This window comes from Sturnira hondurensis, unplaced genomic scaffold (genome assembly GCF_014824575.4).
Source record: "Sturnira hondurensis isolate 20B ecotype Veracruz unplaced genomic scaffold, ASM1482457v3 Scaffold0016462, whole genome shotgun sequence".
In the NCBI taxonomy this organism is placed as follows: domain Eukaryota; kingdom Metazoa; phylum Chordata; class Mammalia; order Chiroptera; family Phyllostomidae; genus Sturnira; species Sturnira hondurensis.
In genome coordinates, this window is record NW_028089093.1 from 6,945,858 (window position 1) to 6,966,363 (window position 20,506).

At 35.8% G+C, this 20,506-nt stretch overlaps 1 protein-coding gene across 1 annotated transcript in view; it reads left to right on the plus strand.

Moving 5' to 3' along the window:
• SEMA3D (semaphorin 3D) overlaps positions 1-20,506 on the plus strand; it is a 133,153-nt gene that overhangs the window by 43,501 nt on the left and 69,146 nt on the right. Inside the window, exons 3-5 of the mRNA XM_037066141.1 lie at positions 5,153-5,215; positions 13,988-14,107; positions 18,734-18,827. Coding sequence (XP_036922036.1) covers positions 5,153-5,215; positions 13,988-14,107; positions 18,734-18,827 — 277 coding nt within the window. The remainder of the gene's footprint in view (positions 1-5,152; positions 5,216-13,987; positions 14,108-18,733; positions 18,828-20,506) is intronic.

Sequence of the window (20,506 nt, forward strand, 5' to 3'; positions counted from 1 at the left end):
TTGGACCGAACTCCGCCCCTCCTACTTGTCTGGCTGAATGGTTCGTTGTGGTCAGACTTCCAAACAGTTCAATTTTCTGTGTTTTGGCTGTGTTTTTGTTACTAAAACTTTGTTTGTTTTTTAAATATAGTTGTGTGAGGAGGCACAGTGTTTCCACCTATGCCTCCATCTTAGCTGGAAGTCATTCCAGCATGCTTTTCTTTGATAAATGAAAGAAAAACATTTGTGGGTAACTTTCTAATAGACTGATATAGCTGCATGGACTTTTAGAAAGGGGGGTATGTCTTTATTTTATCTTCCTTAATGAAACTTCTTATATGGCATGAACTGCTTGTGCAAAGAACTAAAGTGCAAAAATATGTGTTGGTAATGAATTCAGAAAACAATGAGAATAATGATAACCACTGCCTCAGAACTGTTTGTATTACTAATGTTCAGGAAAGATTCTTACAGATATTGTGAACATTGTATTTTTAAGTGTGAGGTGTGGTTTCAGTCTGAGAATGAGGTAATCTCACTGTTTACTGACTGAGCTAATGAAATAATCCCAGGATAACAGGTACATGTTGGGCTTTTATATTAACTATAATGAAACTTGAGAGCATATATAAAATATGTTATTTTATACCCAAGTAGAGTTAACATCTCTCTCTCTCTCTTCCTCTATGTACCTATGAGTGTCTCTCTCTCTCTATTTCTTTCTCTATCACTCTCCTTTCCGCTCTGTAACCACCTACACAGACTCACACACACACACACACACACACACACACACACACAATTTGACTAGAAAAATACAACCATGGTGAAATGCTTCATATAAATAGAGGTAGAGATATGTGTCACATAATCACTGTAAAAGATTATTGAAACAAAAAATGTGACTTGAACATATTTCTGCAAATCCTATGTAAATAGGAGTGTGGTTTATTTGCTTTCTTCTGTTTTTCGACTTAATTAAGAAAAAATGCTATTTCTTTAAATTCTTTACCAACAAGGTATCAAAAGGAATATTTTTTAAAATTCTTTGTTCTATTAACCAAGTGGCAAGTCAAAGAAAATCTCACCAGAAATCATAATTAGAATGATATATTTTAAATATTGGCACAACTACAATAATTTCCTTTTTTAAGTAAATGTTTAGAGTCTGGAAGACAGTCAGATATCTTCTAGGTAGTTGTTATGAAGGTAATTTTGTTTATGATTTCTAGATTCTTGACAGCATTGTGTCAAAATAATCCAATTTATAATCCATACTAATCTTTATTTTTAAGGCTTGAATGTTATCTTAAGAAATAAAATTATCTTTGTGTTACCACCTCAGAATTCCTGTGCATTAATAATAATGTTCCAGGGATAATTTATATTTTTAACAGGTGCTAGACTGGATGGGATTGAAGGTAAAAAGTGAGATAACATCGTGGACATCTGCTTTATAAACAGAAAAATAGACGATTTTATTAAAACTGGTTTCTGGAATCCAACAGATTCCCAGTGCTGTGGATCTTTATTCTTTTTTAAGGATTATTTTGTCGTTCAAGTACAGTTGTCTGCATGTACCTCCCTTCACTACCCGCCCCAGCCATGCCCACCCCCCTTCCCTGCTTCCACCTGCCCTTGGTTTTGTTCACGTGTCCTTTATCGTTTCCCTGAAAACCCTTGCTATGCATCTTAACATAATATTTACCCACTGTGCAAATCCCAAGTCTCTGGAACTTATAATTTTAGTTAACTAGGAGAGCATATTCAATTTATAATCACATGACATAACCAATAACTGAAAATGTAAAAAATATTAGAACATCTTTTAGATATGTGTATTCCTTTGCAAAGAGAAAACTCATCTAAAAGTCACTGTTTTCATGTTATGTTCTTAGGCAAAATTAGAGTAGAAAATATTAAACGAAACTATTACATTAGTGTTGAAACCATTCAGAGAGAACAGTTTAAAAAAATGGCTCAGAAGTCAAGGCTGCTAGAGACTTTTGTTTACACTTGGCCTTCCGTGGTGCTCCCTGAGTGCAGTGACTCCATCCTCCCTGCTCTCTGGACCTGTATCTCCTATGGAAATGTGCTCCTTTATCTATTTGCAGAGCTGTCGTCCTTTCTCTGATCTTACCACCTGAGTGCCACACCTTTCTGGGCTTACAGAGGGCCCCTTATAATTACCTGCCTGATGAACAAATGATTAATGATCAGGAACTACTCTGTGCTAACTTTGGAACTTTAACTTGGATTTCAAAAATGATACAAAGATTGCCTCCACGTTTTGTCAATGTTTAAATAACTCCCTCGTTATGAAACCCTGTACATATATTCAAAATAAGTTTTCAAAACATTATTTATTTCATAATTTACTTTAACTCAGTCACCCAGTACACTGGATTAAGGGGAAAATAATAAACCCTTTGAAGACCTTTCTCTTCTCTAAATTTCATTTACTTAATATGAAAGAGTTTATATTTTTCTTTTGCCTATATAGTATTAATGTTAATAATATACTCAGGTTTAACCAGATCTATAAATACTTGTTTTAAGTTTATTTTAGAAATATGATTAAATCTGACCATATTATAAAATAAAAAAAAGAACAGGAACTAACATACCTAAAGGACTCAAAGAAATACTAATATAGATTAGAGACCAAAGAAAATGAATGTAAGATTAAACCAGTTGTGAGATCATGGAGATGCATTCTGTGTACAATTTACTTTCCACCCAATAACACAAAGCTGTCTTGGTAAAATACTATAATATTATAATACTATAATACTCAAGAATCAGCAAGTAGAGAGTTGCAGTTCTGCACAATGGAAGAATTCTGGAGATTGGTGATACAATGTGAATATACTTACTATCGAACCACACACTTACAATGGATAAGATGGCAAATTTTATTATGTGTATTTCATCACAATTAAGACTTTTAAAAAATGAATCAGCAAGAAAGCAACGAGAAGATACCTTGAGCTCATAAGATCAAAGATGAAGCAAAAATTTCATAAATTCAAGATGCCACTTTTAAAGGAGAGGAAAAGAACACTCAGTTCAGCATTTTTCCTATTAGAGATTAGAAAAGAACTTGAAAAATTTTCAAATCTCTTGTCAGCTACACTGCTTTATTTTTACTATTCACTTATTCATTTATTCATTAACTTGGGACTTCGTAATTCCAGATTGATGACTGAATATTGTTAATGGGCATATGCACATACCATTTTGGTTTATTTATTTACTAACTTGCATTACTTAATTGTTTTTAAGTATGTACTAAACACCTGAAAATATGCCATTCAGAGCAAAAGCTAAGATTGGATATATAACTTATTTCTTACTACCAATTTTCCATTTTTTTTCAATCTTGGGTAACCATTTTTCTGAATCCTATATTCATCAGTCTCATACTTTATTTTTATGTATTTATCATATATATTATATATAAAGTTTCTATTGTATTGTAGTTGTTTTTAACATTATTCTAAGTGGATCATACTGTTTGTAATTTTAAGGATTTTTTTTTCATGTAATAATGAATTGCTAAGATCCGTTCTTATTGCTTTTTATTGCTGCCTATGATGCTGCCATTAATGTTTTCCGGCTGACCACTGTGTAAAATTGTGTGAATGTGTAATTGCAGTGTTGTAAACCATGTCTGAATAAATAACAGCTTAACATCTTTGGGTCCTTATCGTGAGCCAGATCAAGGTTAGTTTGTAATCAGACCCACTGCTGGCTCAGCCACCCTGCCTATGCACACTGTCGGGTTGTAGGTTCCTGCAGTGTACTCTAAATGAACCACCTTGATTAACTTAAAAATCTCAATAATTTCATTGCTATTAAGAGAGGATGACCACTATTCTCTCTCCTTCACTCAGACAGAAAATCCTACATTTCACTATGAAGATAATATCATATAAACCTTAGTGACTTTTAAATCATTTAATTCCAGGTTTAACAAGTCTCAGTGTATTATTCCCTCAGGATATTTTCCGTCCCCTCACCTCTGAAAACATTTTCTGTTAACACTGGTGAGAAACAAAAGTTTGTCAGGAACTCTTGGAATTTTATAAGCAGCTCAGAGCTTGCTTTTCTTGTTTCTTCTTGCCTATAGCTTAACAAAGAACATTTTTTTCTGTAAGCTAAAGGAATGACCTAACTGTTTGAACCTCGTCTTGTAAAAGCTTCCTGACAGAATTTCTAAAGTTTGTTAAAAAAAACACTTTGTAATACATTCAAAGCTGTTAAAATATGATTAAAAGCTGCCAACCAAGGGGTCTTCAGCCCCTGTCCTTAATTATGTCTAAATAATATTTGTTGTATAATGGTTGAGACCCACTTTCCCCAGTAAGTCCAGGAGACACTTTGGGTCCTATTTTGGCTTTGTTTTGAACTAGTTTCAGAGCCTTCAACATGCTATTTCATGGCTGTATGGGTAAGTTTCCTGACCTGAAAATGAGGAGAGTAAATACAGCTATCTCACAGGGTCATCATGAGATCTAAATCCGATGGTGCATATAACAGGCTTAACTAAGCGACAGATGTGTTGGAACTCCATATGTATTCAACGTGGTGGGGCAAATGTAGGTTCACAGTTGTGGGGATGCAAAAGAGAGTTTATTCTTTTATCATTTATTATATTATTTTGTATATGAGTAACTGTAAACTACTTTTGCCCACCCTGTATTGTCAAAAAATTCACAATTGTGCTTGACTTGGAGTGGTAATGCTCCTGGGACAAAGAGCCGCCAGACACACCTCATTGCCCATGTTTAGGATGCACTACCACTCGGAGTAAACCCAGAAAAACAGGGAAAACAATAGAATCTCTCACTGAAGCGCATGCTCACCTGAAATTCTGTTTACATCACAATGAGAATTCATGGGTTTATCAACATAACTTACCCATTAATGAATGCGTTTAAAAATTAATAGGAAGATGAACAAGTGAAACTGGATGGCTCTGTACAGTTTTTTCTCAGAAATTTTTTTAGGGTGACTTTGGAAATTATTTAAACCTCAAAATTCTTACATCATATCTAAAAACATATTCTTGGCTTGATATCCACTTTTTAAATTCACATACTCACTTCCCTAATTAGAAGTTAGGGTGTTGTAGATATTCGATCCTAACACGCCTTGAAATGTTTTACAGATTTATTGGCCTGCTGCAAAGGACCGGGTGGAATTATGTAAATTAGCTGGGAAAGACGCCAATGTAAGTATGAGACTTTAAAAATATCTTTGTTTAATTGGTACTGATATGATAGTAAATATTTATATAGGGTCTTATTGAATTAATGGCATTAGTATACTATTTTTAAAGCTACACTAACTTATTCTGTGTAAAGATTATGGTATAAAATATTTCTACCTTGCTAAAAGGAGTAATATTATTCTCAGAAATGTATAATTACTAAACTTTCTATAGTGTTAACTCTAAATATTATTATTTTTCTCACAGAAAATCTCAGATGCATTTAAAATATTCAAAATAAACCATCTGAGAATATTGTATTTCTAGGATTGTCTATTTTTCATTTACATGCATGCTTTTTGCGAATGTACACAAAGTCCTCAGTTTTAGCATTACAGACATACAATTGATACTTAATTTAATTTGGTTTAAAATTAAACTTACAAAATATAGAAGCATTCTTTCAAAACTCAACATATAGAGATATTAAGAAGGACTGGTTAAAAAATGAATGATATAACATTCTAGAATAAAAACTAGAAATGTTTTACTCTAAAATTTACTAAAGCATAATTACATAAAATATCTTATAAAGGGTAAATAGTATGTTCCTAATGTAAACTTGTAGTTTAAGCTGCCTTAAGGACCAGAGAAAAGCCTTATATGTAGGTGTGACTAAACCTGCTCATCTTTGGGGTGATCCGTCTGGATTGCTTTTGCATTGTCCCAGTTGCCATGCATGCTCCCTACATGGTTTTGCCTGTTTTGTCTCCAGCAACGACTGCTTCTTCTGCTCATCTGAGTGCTCTGATTTAGGCCAGATGCTCTGTGTTCTGCTCTGACTTCTTGCACTGTGGAGATAGGGAGAACTGCTTCTTGTTTTTTCCCAAATAAATCACTTCCTGAATGTAACTCAAGATGATAAGAGGTTCTAACTTTGGGCAGAAACATGGACTATTGAGTCTTCTTTTGCAACATCCTCTAACGTTGCCTCAGTCACAGTAGCCCGGGGTAGTTAAGCAGAGCAATGCCTTCATATTCAGTAGCAACAAACAGTGTGTGTTATATGAAAGCCAAATTAGATTTTAAAATTCTCATTTTATTAATCTGATAAAAGTAACATAATATGACACATGATGCCTAACAAATTAAGCAGAAGGTTATAAGATTAAGAATCTGAGACAAGAAATTTGTTCACTCGTTTGTGTCATTTATTAAACTAATATTTATTAAGAGTCTAAATATGTGTCTGAAAGTGATAGAGTGTCTGTTGTCATGGAGCTTTTAATCTAATGAGTGGTACGCATATTACTCAATGAGTTACACGTAGTCACAGTACTGCACAACAAATCAGTCAAAGGAAAACAAAGCTTTGATTATGCCTAATTTTGTATTTGGTTAGCAGCATTCAATGTGACCTTTTCAGACACGCTTATTTTAGTAGAAATGTATCAGGGAATGGTAGCATCAAATACAACAGAAAACAATTTTTATATTTATTTTACTAGAAATGAAAGAGATTAAACTGTTCTGGGATATATTTTTCTTTCTCTCATGTCTCCAATCTCTTCACCCTGTTTCAATATCCAAACAGCAAACAAAAACCCGAGTGAGCAAAAGCATCGATACTTTTTGAATTTGTGGGAAAAAAAGATGCTTTTGGTTACGAAGGTTTCAAACTTACTCTGTAAGGCATGCCTTAACAGGAGAAGCATGTCTTAAACAGTACAAATGCCTTAGTATTTTCGGTTTCACCAGTATTGAGTGTATGATAAGGAGGCAAGTAGGAAAAGGGTGTTTCAAATCTACTCTAGTAAACTAACACCAGTTTCCCATGGAGCAGATGAAGGATAAACACTCAAGGTCAGACAGTCAGAGGAGGTTTTAATTGTGACAGTGTTCCCATTTCATTACGTTCACTGATTCTGGTTATATAGTAACTCAGTTGCCCTTATTATTAAGCTAAAGCAAAGGGTGATAAACTTTTCTGGAAGTGGCATCCTAAAGCACATAGGTCCCAGCAGATGACAACTATCTTTCCAATTGCAATGTACTGGGGAGCTAGTAATACCTGCTAACCTTTAAGCACACCTACTACTAATGCAAGGTTAGAAAATTGGGAAGCTTTTCTCCTTTCCCTGGCATCTGTAGAGTTTGACGTTGAATCATGTGGGGATAATCCAAGTGTTTGTCTCCTTTTTTTTTTAAGATTTTATTTATTTATCTTTAGAGGGGAAGGGAAGGAGAGAAATATCAATGTATGGTTGCCTCTTGTGAGTCCCTGGCTGGGAACTGGCCTGCAACCCAGGCATGTGGCCTGACGCGATCGTGTGGTTTGCAGGCCCGAGCTCAATCCACTGAGCTACACCAGCCAGGGCTGTTTGTCTCCTTTTTAATTTGCCACTTTAAAATAACATATTTTAGAGTTCCTAAGAACAGCTAACACTGTTATAGCACTTGCCATGTTCTGGGAGTTGTTTTTAATGTTTTTTAATCTCATTTAATCCTTATGACTATACTATATGCTAGACTTTTTATTGTTTCTCATTTTCTGGATGAGAAGACTGAGGCCAGAAAAAGTAAATGACTTGCATAGTATCACATATCTAGTAAAACAGTGAAGCCAGAAATGGAATCCAGAAGTTTTGCTCCCACAGTCTGTTCTCTTACACAGCACTGACGACACCTCACACATTAAGGTCTGCACTCTCCCTGTAAGGTCTGAAATCTGTATCCCTCAAATAATTTCCCTCCGCAATGTCACCATGATACAGATCCTCATTATTCAGCATCGCACAGATGTCTGCCTGGCAACAGAGACTGAGACAAGTGTGGGGTTTTATTGACACCTTTTACTAGCTTTGGCATTACCCTCTTGTTTCCCTTCTCTCTGTAATTTTTACCTCATTCCCAAGAGTGTGTTTAGGATTAACAAGTGTTTGGAAAGACTGTCCCTTTCCACAAAGGTACTATATAACTGAAAAATAGTGAATTATTTACCATAATGAAAGTTAGCTAATTGGTGTGGGGAGGGAGCAGAAGATGAGGAAACAAAAGAGAACTATTCCACGTTGTTGAACAGTCTCCAGTTTAATTCAAGGAAGGAAAGAGATGGTAGGAAGCTCTTCAGTACTACCTTGTTTCTGCTTAGGATGTTTTTCAAAAGAAAGTCACTAAAGAAATGTCTTTAGTCCTGACTACAAAGAGTGGGGTAGTAAACAGGTCACTCCAGACAAAAGAATGCACAGCGTGTAGGCAGCCTGGCCTTTGTCAGCTTAACCGTGGAGGCTGGAGGCTGGAGGCGTGCAATCTGTCAATACAGACATTACGTAGAGTTAAAAGGATCTTACTATTCTAAAGTTCTATGTTATATTTTATTTTTTTAGAGCATCTGAAAGTAAAACAAAGTATTCATTGTAAAAAGTTTGCAAATTACACAGAAATCATTTGTAAATGTTTCATCCCCCAAGAACATTACCCAGAGATAGCTGATGACATTTTGGTGTTTATTCTTCTATCTTATCTATTTACTGTTTTTCAGAATGAAATCATTGTATACATAGTCTCTTAACATTTTTTTTCATTTCACAGACAGTTGTATTTTCCCATGTCATTAAATTTCTTTTTATAACACTGCTTGTAATAGCCACACTGCATTTCTCTATATATTATTCCATCAATTCCCTATTGTTAGAAGTTTGCTATAAATCCAGTTTTAGTTTTTGTAAATGATGCTGCCCATGGAAAACCTCATATAAGAATCTGTGAACATCTTTGACTATTGAGTAGAATTACTGGTCAAAAGCTATAAAAATTTTTATATGCATAGCAAAATGACCCTCCAGAAAATGCATGCCTCTTATGTGTTAACCAGCACTGATGTTCATGAGAGAGTATATTTTTCAATAGCTAATATTTAATACTAGAACATAAATGAATGAAGTAAATATATCAAATGTTTACCAACAAAAAGTTATTTTGTTGTTTTACTTTGCAATTGTTTATTACTATTTAAACTAAATATTGTATGTAGTTGTAAAATCAGAATTTATTTTTGGAATGGCATACCCTACAATTTGTTCATTTTAAAATTTTAGTGTGTTCCTTTTCCTAATTGGTTATTTACAGATTTTCAAGATTTGCAAATTACATATAACTCTCTATATAATACATATAATATAAAGTATATTATTACTTTGTGACCCACTCATGTAAAAAATATTCTTTCCAAGTTGACCTATTTGATATAGACTTTTAAATATTTCAGTAAGCATAGCTCTCAACTTGTTTTTCTTCAGAATGTTTACCTTTGCCCTTGTACCACCACTGTGTTTAGCTCCGTAGAAATCTCCACTATTTAATCTTCCATTTTTAAGGGAGAATGTGATGATTTTGATTTTCATGTATTTATTCTGAAGTGTTAAACTATTTTCAAAACTACAAGACCTGAGCAGATACCTCTGCAGATGGGATTCTCTCTGCGGTCTGCTAGACGGACCTGCCATGCGGCGTGATGACAGGCACACGAGGAACGATCAAAAACGTGTGATGATCACAGTATTCTGAAAAATATTCTAAAAGTAGAAACAGACCAGATGCCTGAATTATGAGTGTCTTTCCATACGTAACCTAAATAAATGAGTTAACAAATTATAAGTCAAATATCAGAAATACATATATAAATATATATTGGATTTAATTAGACTATATTTAAACCTAGAGAATTACTCATAGTTCTATCTTGTTAATATTTTTTCAGGTGTATAGAGAGAGACTAAAAATTTCAAGTGTTAATACATAGACTAAAACATATTTGTCTTTTTCCAACTATTCACTCAGTTTTATATTTGTTTTATTTAGTTAGGTGTATATACCAGTGTGGATGTGTGTGAGAGGTAAGATATTGAGACAAATGTCACTTGAGAGAATTGTAAAAAGTTGATACTTGTTTTCTCTCTTTCTCTTAATTTCTCTCTCTTCCAATGGATGGAGGGGGAGGGAAGTAGGTAGGAGGAATACGGGAAGGAAGAACACAGCCAATACTTTTTCTAAGAGGGATGTGTATATATTACTCAGTGAACTGAATAGCTTGGTCACAAGCAACAACCCTTGCCATTGTAGGCAGTAAATTGGCCCGTTTTCAGAGAAAGTTGAAAAAGCGGCTTCCCCATGTTACCTTTCTTCATGCCTCACAGAATTACACTCCCATTAATAGCCATGCAAGTCACTAAGTGAATTAAATCAAGTTAATTATTGCTTCTGCTCTTTAAACAAAACTTGGAAACTTTGTGCATAGAAAGAAAACAACAGAGAATCTTTGAGACAAAAAAAAATAAGTTACAAATTAAAGGGGAAATCATTGTATATAGTTTTTAAAGCTTCACGTCACTGGTTTGGCTGAAATGTCCACTGCAGGCAATGCTGAATTGAGACCTTATCTTTTAGGATCTTTGTTTCTCAGGTTCTTTCCCATGAAAAAGCCAGTGCCTTTTCATTGCCTCCAGGCTGCTTAGAGAACCATTCTCTGTCAACTTCAGTACAGAGAAGTCTGAACAATGCTGACTTTTTTGGTCAAATATACATGTCAGACAACTCAGGACCCGTCCATACCTTGTTCTATCCATGTCAGCCCAACCTGAGAGAAGGGAGGAATTTGCTAACTAAGTCTTCAGGAATATCTTACCAAGTGGGAAACTAGTATAATAGGTTACTTTCCTTGGCTAAAGTACTCCCAGACACGTTAAAGGATGTGAAATGCTTTAGGTATGATTCAGAGCTTTTTCTTCGTAATAACTAAAATTATATCTCTTAACGTGTATAAAACTTTCCTCTGGATTTTATTTACCTTTATAAACAGTGCTGTGTCTCTCAGAGTCCTTAATCTCTCTGACTCCATAATTTGTCAGCTAGAAAGGAAATGGTTTTATTTCTTTTTACAAATATTTAGTTTAGAACCTGGTAAAACTAATGTCTTATTCACCCTGGGCTACTATAACAAGGCAATGCCAACTGGGTGGCTTAACCCACCGGCGTTTATTTCTCACAGTTCAGGAATCTGACAAGGCCAAGATCAAGGTGCCCGCTGTTTTGGTGCCCGGTGAAAATTCTGTTCTAGACCTGCAGAGGGCCACCTGCCTGTTGTATCTTCCTAGGGCAGAGAGGGGGAGAGCAAGTTCCCCAGTCTCTTTGTAATCCCACAGTTAGGATCCTGCCCTATTCTTAAACCGATTACATCCCAAATGCCCAACTTCCTAATACCATTACCTTGGGGAGTTAGGGTTTTCATCCTGTGAATTTTGGGAGGACACAAATATTCAGTCTGTACCAATTACCCTTCAAGAACTTTTGGAAAAATGATGAAATACTTGCCAGTGACTCAATCCCACCTCACTCCAGTTGTACCAATCTACTCTTACCCTCCCCACGTACCATTCCTTGTGTAGATCTCACCCTTGCATCTACCTCTTAAGGGAGGGGAAGACTAAGAGATCAAAGTCCCTTCAGTGTGCGTGAGGGAGCAAAACAAAAGAGAACGTTGAAACCTCTCACCCCAGCATTGGAGCATCATTACAGTTTAGCTGGTGATTGCATCCACTTTTTACACTTTTTGCCTGAGCAGTTCTTACATTATGGTGTCTCCATCATTTGTTCAAAGCCATGGGTATGGCATGTTCACTCTCCGAGTTAGGTTTTTGTTTGAAATTGCCTAACATGGTGTTAAGGGACATGAAGCCAGTTTCCTACGGTGCCTTTCTGAAAAGGAAAAATAGGCTCTCATTTTCAGATACCTTGGCCTGAAGGTGCAAAACTGACAGGATTTTGTTAAACAAGACTATTTACTAGAAAATTGTCTTAATAAATATAAAGTGTTCCTTTTGAGGGAGTTTCCATATAAGAAATATGTGGGAACATACACTAAACTCATGAAAATATTCAGGACAATAAAGATGTCTATAGTGTGATTTGCACATCTTCAGATGTGATTGTGTTGTTTTAGCATACAATCTGAACAGTCATATTCAGTGATCCTGCTTCTATTAGGCTGAATATTCCCATCTGAGAAAGAAACATTTTTTACTTGTATGGCTGAGGGACTAATATTGTCCTTTTGTATAGTCTTAAGCAACAGAACATGTGCACATTTCATTAACTGGGATCTGCAAATTCTTAAGACATAAAATTGCTGGGGAAGCTGGACAGATAATGGGAACTCTGACACAGTATGTTGACGTAGCTTTTCCCTGTAAAATCAGGAGAGTCCCTGAGATATTGATATTTAGTAGATAGGGCAAGTGATAAACAGTTGTTAAATATTATATTATCTCATTTAAACCGTGTAACACCCTGTTAATTAAGTTGTCTGCTTTTAAATATTTTTAAATTTCATTCTATGAACCATCCTACCAACCCAGCTAGGTATTGGCATTTTGTGTATGGTGTGTTTAGATTTCTTCTAACAGCCCTCATAACAACTGTGACAACAGGGAAAAAGTGGAATTTTTTAAAAAATGGATCTCAGTGGTTTCATAGTTTTCCAAATTCCTTAGTAAATACCTGCCTGCCTCTTGAGTGAAGTCAATGTAGAACGAAAGTGTGCTACAGCCAAGTGTTTTCTCAGGGGTCTTGGGGAATAGGAATCATGAAGCTATGGTTAAAAATTGTTTCTAATAATTTTGTAATGATAAGAAGTCACTTATAGAAGGTAAATTGAAAATAATATATAATAACAAAAATGATATGAAAAATTGAGAGTCACTATTTACAAGTAACTGAGGGATAGAAAATAAGTATTACAAAGATAATGAAGATGTAAGGAAATATTTTTAGGCTTAAGCATATACAAAACAGAAATGTAAAAGTATCATTAAAAATTGGACTTGGTGTAAAACGTATTCATGAAAAAAAAACCCAGAAGAGATTCTTGGAATAAACAGGAGTTAATTTGAGTCCTAAAGGTCCTGTAATATTGAAAATAAACGGAAACAAAGTGGCAGGGCAATCCCGGCAAGAAGAATGGGTAGAACAAATATATGGGGAAATACACCCATGTTCAGTGTTTTGTTCAATGTATCCAAGACAGTTGATGTTACAAACAGTGGAATCTATATGGTGTAGACAATATGTGGACATCAGAATGTGGTGGGTTTTGTTCCCTAGGGAATTATTGAAAGAAAGCATGGATATGTCATTAATATTCTATGTATCTTCATTCTCTAGATCCCATTGGGTACTCTATAGAGATGTGCATTCTAGCACTCTGATTAGTTCACAACCTTTAAAACTTCAAAAAGCTTCAAAGTCACTCATTTAAGCCATAGTTTCTATGGTAACATATTTTGCCATGTATAATGCGCACCTTTTTGGCCCATTTTTTTGAGGGAAAAATAAGGATGCACATTATACATGGGTAGTACTAATTCCAAAATATTTTAATTTTTTTACTCATGCATATGTGTTAAAAGTGTAACTCTAGAGAGCAACAATGATATCTGCATACAAAATAATACCCAGAATACAGTAGTAAGTTGTATATATAAATAAAAAAATTGAATTAAAAAATTAAAATGAAACATTTTTTTCTTGAATGTTTGGGCCAAAAACCTAGGTGTGAATTATATACAGTAAAATTTGTTTTGCCTCCTTTGCTAAGACAGGTGTTTAAGCATTTTTCATAAATCTTTTTCATTTTCCCTTATTTCTGATGATTTATCTATTTAAAAAACAGGTGGCATGAATAACAATCTTTCAAAAAGTTGAGTTGTGTGCTAATGCCTTTTTTTTTATGCCCAATAGACAGAATGTGCAAATTTCATTCGGGTACTTCAACCCTATAACAAAACTCACATTTATGTGTGTGGAACTGGAGCATTTCATCCAATATGTGGATATATTGATCTTGGAGTCTACAAGGAGGTAATATAATGAAATTGCATGAAAACAATGCATTGTAATATTTTGTTACTTAATGCCTAAGACATTAAACAGGAAGATTTGAATGTAAAGATTGAGTCATGATGGTTTATGAACTACATGAAAACTCATGTTCCCAGGTACTTTGTGGGTTGCTATTTTGGTATACACTTTATCTACCTAATGAAAAATTGTTCTGATTTTTTTTAGTGAGATGATCAAAATTAATAGTAAACTGTTGGAGGTGCTTTTTTCCCATGAGCTCTATGGGTCTTTATTTTCTCTTGAGGTTCATTCAGAACTAGAGTTGTATACTATGTTGCTGTTGGTAACAATCCATTTGCCAGAAGACATTGCAATGAAATTGTACCTTATAAGAAATTTTATTTTTCTCATTTGACAAATTTGACCTATTATGTTTACAATGGGGGAGACGAAGTACAGGAAATTTAATATTTTTCTTATAATTCTATAGGTAGTCATATTCGCACATGAACCCATTTTTTTCTGCTGGACCAAAATTTAGACAGACGGGATAAAGTATGTATTAATTAGGAGCAAAGTATTCCAGCTGTTTACGAGCATTTCAGTAAATGAGAAACACACAGATGGCAGTGATTTAATTAATCACTAATATGTTAGTGTGCCTTTTTGTGTCATCGATTCTGGCAGGCATGTTGCATGGATTGTATCTTTGAAATTTCACAGTACTCTTGATGAAGCTATTACCTTTCTTACTCCTAACTTACAAGTTAGGAAAAAATTGAGTTTCAGTGGACATGCCCAAGAACACCCAACTGTTACATGGTCTAACAAGGAAGGCTCTAACAAGGTCGAACTGAACCAAAGCAGTCTGTCTCTAAGCAAGCCTGCCCAACTGAGCTTCAGAACATGTGCTCTGAAGTGTGTCTTTGTATGGGTTGGTGGTATGCACTGTCCTCCTGCTGTTTATGTAAACCCTTCATGTGAATAGCCACATATATTTGCAGGATAACTGGCTGCATGTTTGAACTTAAAGTCTGAGTTTATGGAACAGGTTTCTTTACGCTGGCCAAACAGATTCATGCACAAATCAAACCCACGCCTGTGGCTGGATAAATTCTCCTCTCTAACCAACTTGTCCAACCAGCCCAGACTCTGCCGTTTGAAAATAAAGCAACCCTGACAGTTAAGCTCTGAACCACTAGGGGACTTGGCAACTGGAATCCATCATTCTTTGTTGCTTGTGTAATGTCCTCTGCCGAGCTTTGATGAAGGATAATATATAATAGCAGCTCACAGCATAGGGTGTAATTATATGAGATAGCCCCACAGCTTGGATGTGTTTTGAGGCCTGAGGCTAAAGGCCAAACTCACAACCTGCTGAGGGTTGGGAAGAGTGTTCTTTAGCTCCTAAAAGTCACAAGTGCTGAAAAGGAATTTACACGGAGCTAATTACGTAGCTTGGGACTGTCAAGAAGCCCAGGGGCAGGGAATTTTACAAGTTCTGTGAATAAGAGAATTACAAGTGAAGGGGGGTATTGAGCCCTGTGAGTTTGCTGCTAGTCAGGAGCACAGGTAATTGTATTCAGCCCTGCTTGAAGATTGTTAACTTTTTAAATGAATTATTAGTCCCAGGTATTCATTGTTCTTCCAGAGGGGATTTGGAAGGCTCTTCTGTGTTCAAAATAGATAGGGTTGCTCTGGAGGTGATGAGAAGCCAGGACAGTCATATATATAAAAAGGATGGAGGCGAAAAGTGAGGGGAATCCCCTTTCTGGGGACTCCTGTTCAGTGCAGCAAGACAAAGAGAAGAAGGATAAAAAAAAGTTAAAATGAGTCCCAGATTTCTGACTTTGGCAGTGAATTGGAGAGTGGTGTTACTTAGTGAGGTGAGAATAGTAACGGATTTGTGGGGAGAATGGTGAGTTGGTTTGCTACGCTCTGCATTTGAGAAATGTCTAGGAGGTCGTGCCAATGGGGCGGTGGGATCTGGATTTCAGGACAGAAGTCAGGGCTGTTGTCAACAGCTAATCACTGGCACTCGGGGAGCCAGCATTTGAATTATGCTCCCATCCTTTACCAGCTCCTTGGTCTTATGAGCATTGCACTAGCTCTTCAGGCTTCCGTTTATTCAGCAAAATGGTGATAGTAATACTAAGTACTTCACAGAGTAATTTTGAGGATAAAATGAGAAAATTATAGTGTAGGCTTTGGCATGGCACTTGCTACATTCCAGCCACTTAATACTCAGCCATAGTAGTAGGCAACAGGAACACAGGAAGGTAGAGAGACGAGGATTTCAAAAGTATTATATAAATTTCATATAAAAGTAACTTCTGCTGTATGTATGCCTGTGTGTATATGTATACACACATGTACTCTGCAAAACTTGGAGTGTCTGATAGCTGTTAAATAATTAGACTGTGACTATGTTCCCTCTCCCCTCTGCTGCGGCAAATCCTGTCTTTAAATAATGCTATTAGTAATAGCTTTTCCTAGTTGTGATGATTAAATATCCTATTCTTCTTTTTTTTTTTTTTTTTTTTAGATTTTAGAGAGAGGGAAAGGGAGAGAGAAAGAGAGGGAGAGAAACATCAATGTGTGAGATATATTAGTTGCCTCACACACGTCCCCCACTGGGGACCTTGCCCGCAACTCAGGCATGTGTCCTGACTGGGAATCGAACCTGGGAGACCCTCAGGTTGGCAGGCCGGTGCTCAATCTACTGAGCCACACCAGCCAGGGTGTATCATTCTTGTTGCTTTATTTCAACAATATTTCTGTGTGCAGCTTAGATAGATGTGTTTTTGCATAGTTACTTACAATGAAGGAATTAAATAGGGAAAAAACCTTACAGAGTTGAAGTCTCCAAAGTTAGAGTACCATGTAATTCAGTCAATTATCTGTGGAAGTCGGTTTAATCAGCCACTATTTTTGACGTCATTTCCCTGCTGATGCCCTTGACTCTTGGCTCAAGGAAACACTTTGCTGCTATCTCCTTTCTCCAGAAGATCATAAGGGAGACCTTGTCCTCAGCTTCCATGAATAACAATTTTACAGCCTTATCTTGAGAATTTAATGAAATGTTGCACTTTGAAAACAGAAGTCTGTGCAATTATAAGGGAGTATTTAGTACTTTGCATCAACTGTGACATTATCTCGGATATTTTCTCAGTTTTCTTTTTTAGCTCGTCACTATAATCTTCTGGCATACCAGGATTCAGCTTGCTTTTTGCCTTTACAATATCCCATTACAGGCTTTAGAGCCAACAGTTCCGTTTGATCTGTGGGGAATAATGTCCCCTTAATGATAATGAAACATACTTAAGAGCCACTATCTACAAGTGTTTCTTTTTTTCTTCCTGACAATCTCTAGCCCCATCCATGGTTGGAAAGCATGCCCTAAATGTGTTCTCAACTGGACTTTTTTTTTTCATGCCTAGTCTCTGCTATCACAACTTGTCATTAGCTGACTCGTTCTAATTACACATACTTGGGCTTGATCATGTTACATGGTCACTGTGAGGCTACTAACAATTGATTTCAACACATTTTAAGTTCACAAGTTTGAATTCTGAGCCTAGATTAGGTACAAGCATGAACTTGAGAGATCTGACGTGGCACGTGATGCCGTAATAATCCCAGCCCTCTCTCCCTTTTGCTTCCCTGCTTGCTTTCTGGATGGGTAGCACTGTACGGTCCTTTCTTATGACATGTATATGTGTCCCGGTAGAAGTTTGTGGGCACACCATCCAGAGAAAAGGTCTGAAATTCTGAATTTCTCCAGCGCGTAGGCAGGGTGAGTCACCAGCCTTTTTGCTGGGTGATGGTGTTGTCATTGTTATTATGAACGCTACAGCTCGTGGGACCATATTCATTATACATTCATATTTTTCTTGGAAAGTTCAACTTAAGATGTTATTTTTTTCCTGAATATTAGAAGTATGCTAGTGTCATTCTGTCTGTGGCCACTATTGTACAAATAGATGTTTCAGCCAAAATAACTATGTGGCTTTTAATGTGTACAGTGTTTTCATAATAGTGAAAATACTGTAACAGGATATTTTTCGCCCTCACGCATCAACAGCTATGAAAATGAACTGCCTACCTAGAGCATTTTACGTCACTAAAATGCTAATATTTGTAATATTACAAAATACAACAAAGCTGAAGTAATTTGGAGTAGTTGCAGATGCTGAGGTAAATAGACCATAAAGCTATGGAAGTATAATTCTTATAGTGCAGTTATTTTTTAGGTGAGGAAACTGGCTTGTTAAGTTCCATACGTTACGTATTAGGCTTAAGAAATATGTGTGTTTGATGGTGATATGATAATGATAGTGGTCCAGGCCTAACAAGTTGATGAGTATATATTAGTACTTCTGATTGATAAATCCATTCGGTATTATTATTATTATTATTATTCCTGCTACTTTGGGCAAACAGAGACCAACACATGGGAATTGAGTCTTGCCAGAAATAATATTTGCTGAAGAGCTGAGGAGCACAGCAGGATGCACATAACACATGCTCAATCGGTTTTTGTTGAATTAATGAGCTAGAATTTAGTTCTTATCTAATCCTGTGTTCTTACTGATTCTGATATTTTAAGAAATCTCTTTTTTGTGTTACTATTTCTCATAACAGGAAGTTGTGTTCAAACTAGACACTTACAATTTGGAGTCTGGCAGGCTGAAATGTCCTTTTGATCCTCAACAGCCTTTTGCTTCAGTAATGACAGGTAAGATCAATGACAGGCAGTTCTTGCTTTAGGTGTTTTTCTCCAAAGGTATGTGTAGATTAAGCTACATTTTCACATTGAGGTAGGTTATTTTGGAATGTTCCCCTATTTGGTTATAGTATTTTAGTGCAAAATCTCTCTGTACTTGGCATCCTTATCAATACAGTGAGGTCTCAGTCATCCTTAATGTCTGCACAGTTACATTTTACATGAACTTATGATTGAATTTTTTAATGCAAATGACACATGCTCACTTTTTCTAAAATGTTGCATTTAAATGTTTCAGATTTTCTTATACTATGCCATGTCCCTACAAAATTTAGTCACTTCTTAAACATAATATGTGGCAAACATTTTTTAAGATGTAAGTGGAAAGATTAATAATAAGACATGAGTGGATAAAATAATAAGATAAATGAGTCAAACTAGAGAGTACAGGTAATAGAATGTTATAGCACCTTAACTTTCAAATTCACCATAACCTGATTATATTAGGGCAATGTGACATTTTTGCTGGCACGGTCAGTCTTCCCTTGCTTTGTATGCACTTAAATTTGCTTATGAGACAACTCTCCGCTTTGAAGAAGGCAGCACTGTGTGGTCTGAAATCTGCTCCGGGGAACGTCAGCCCAACCTCTGAATTTCAACCATAAGAACTCCTTTTGTCTTGGTTTGGTTCATGAACGTCGTCTCTTTTTATTTAACTTGTCTATCAAATGCTTGAGGGCTTATGAGAGCGAAGCACCATGACATTTTAATTTTCACTTAGTGAGAACTGGTGATCTTCCTTTGAAGTGAAAGTGTATGTTTTTGTGTGTTTTGAAAATCGTGACTAATGCTCAGTCCTTATCCTCAAAAAAATGAGATGGGGGATTTGTGATTCTGCTCTGTCAAGAAGGGGTAACACACCCTTAATGAAAAACAAACTGTGAGTACTGGGAACCCCTCTAAGGAGTCCCTCAGTGATTGAAATACAGAGAAGACAGTTTTAAAGTCTGGATCTGCAGATTCTATTTTGGGAGTAGAAAGATACAGTGTTCTTTTTTCCATGTGAAAATGTTAAAATATTTGCAATTTTGATTCAAGTTAATCATTTGTTTCCTTCACTCTTACCAAACTTCTTTCATAATGTTTTTGTTGATCTTTTCTGGGCTTCTAGTTTTAAAAAATTTGCCCCACAGGGAAATATTTAGGGGATGAATCAAGAGATGAAAGCAGTTCCGTGTCTGCATTGACTTCACCTGACTGGGTTTTTCTCTTTTGGGTTTTTTTTTTCCCTTTTGAAGTTGACTATTGTCATTATTTAGGTTGGTTGTCTCAATTAGTTCAGTAAAAACTTATTTATATGAATAGGGTCAGAGAGTTTAGCAAGTATCTGAATCACACAAAGACAAAAATTTAAAGATTATTTTTCTGAGGAAAATTGGATTTCAGTGATAAAACAACGCTGTTAGTTGTTCTTCTATTTAGGCATTTAAAATATCTAAATGCTCTGCAGAGATTAGCTATTTTTTTATTTTGGTCTATTAAGGGTACCCATAGTAGTTGACTAAGAGAAGATTTCTTGATATAGAAGCTTAGCTCTCAAAACGGCAAAATATCCTGCCATAGGGTTAGCGAGCTTTTCTGCCACCGTCCTCTACCCCAACAATGCGCTAACGAAGACTGGGGAAGATTTG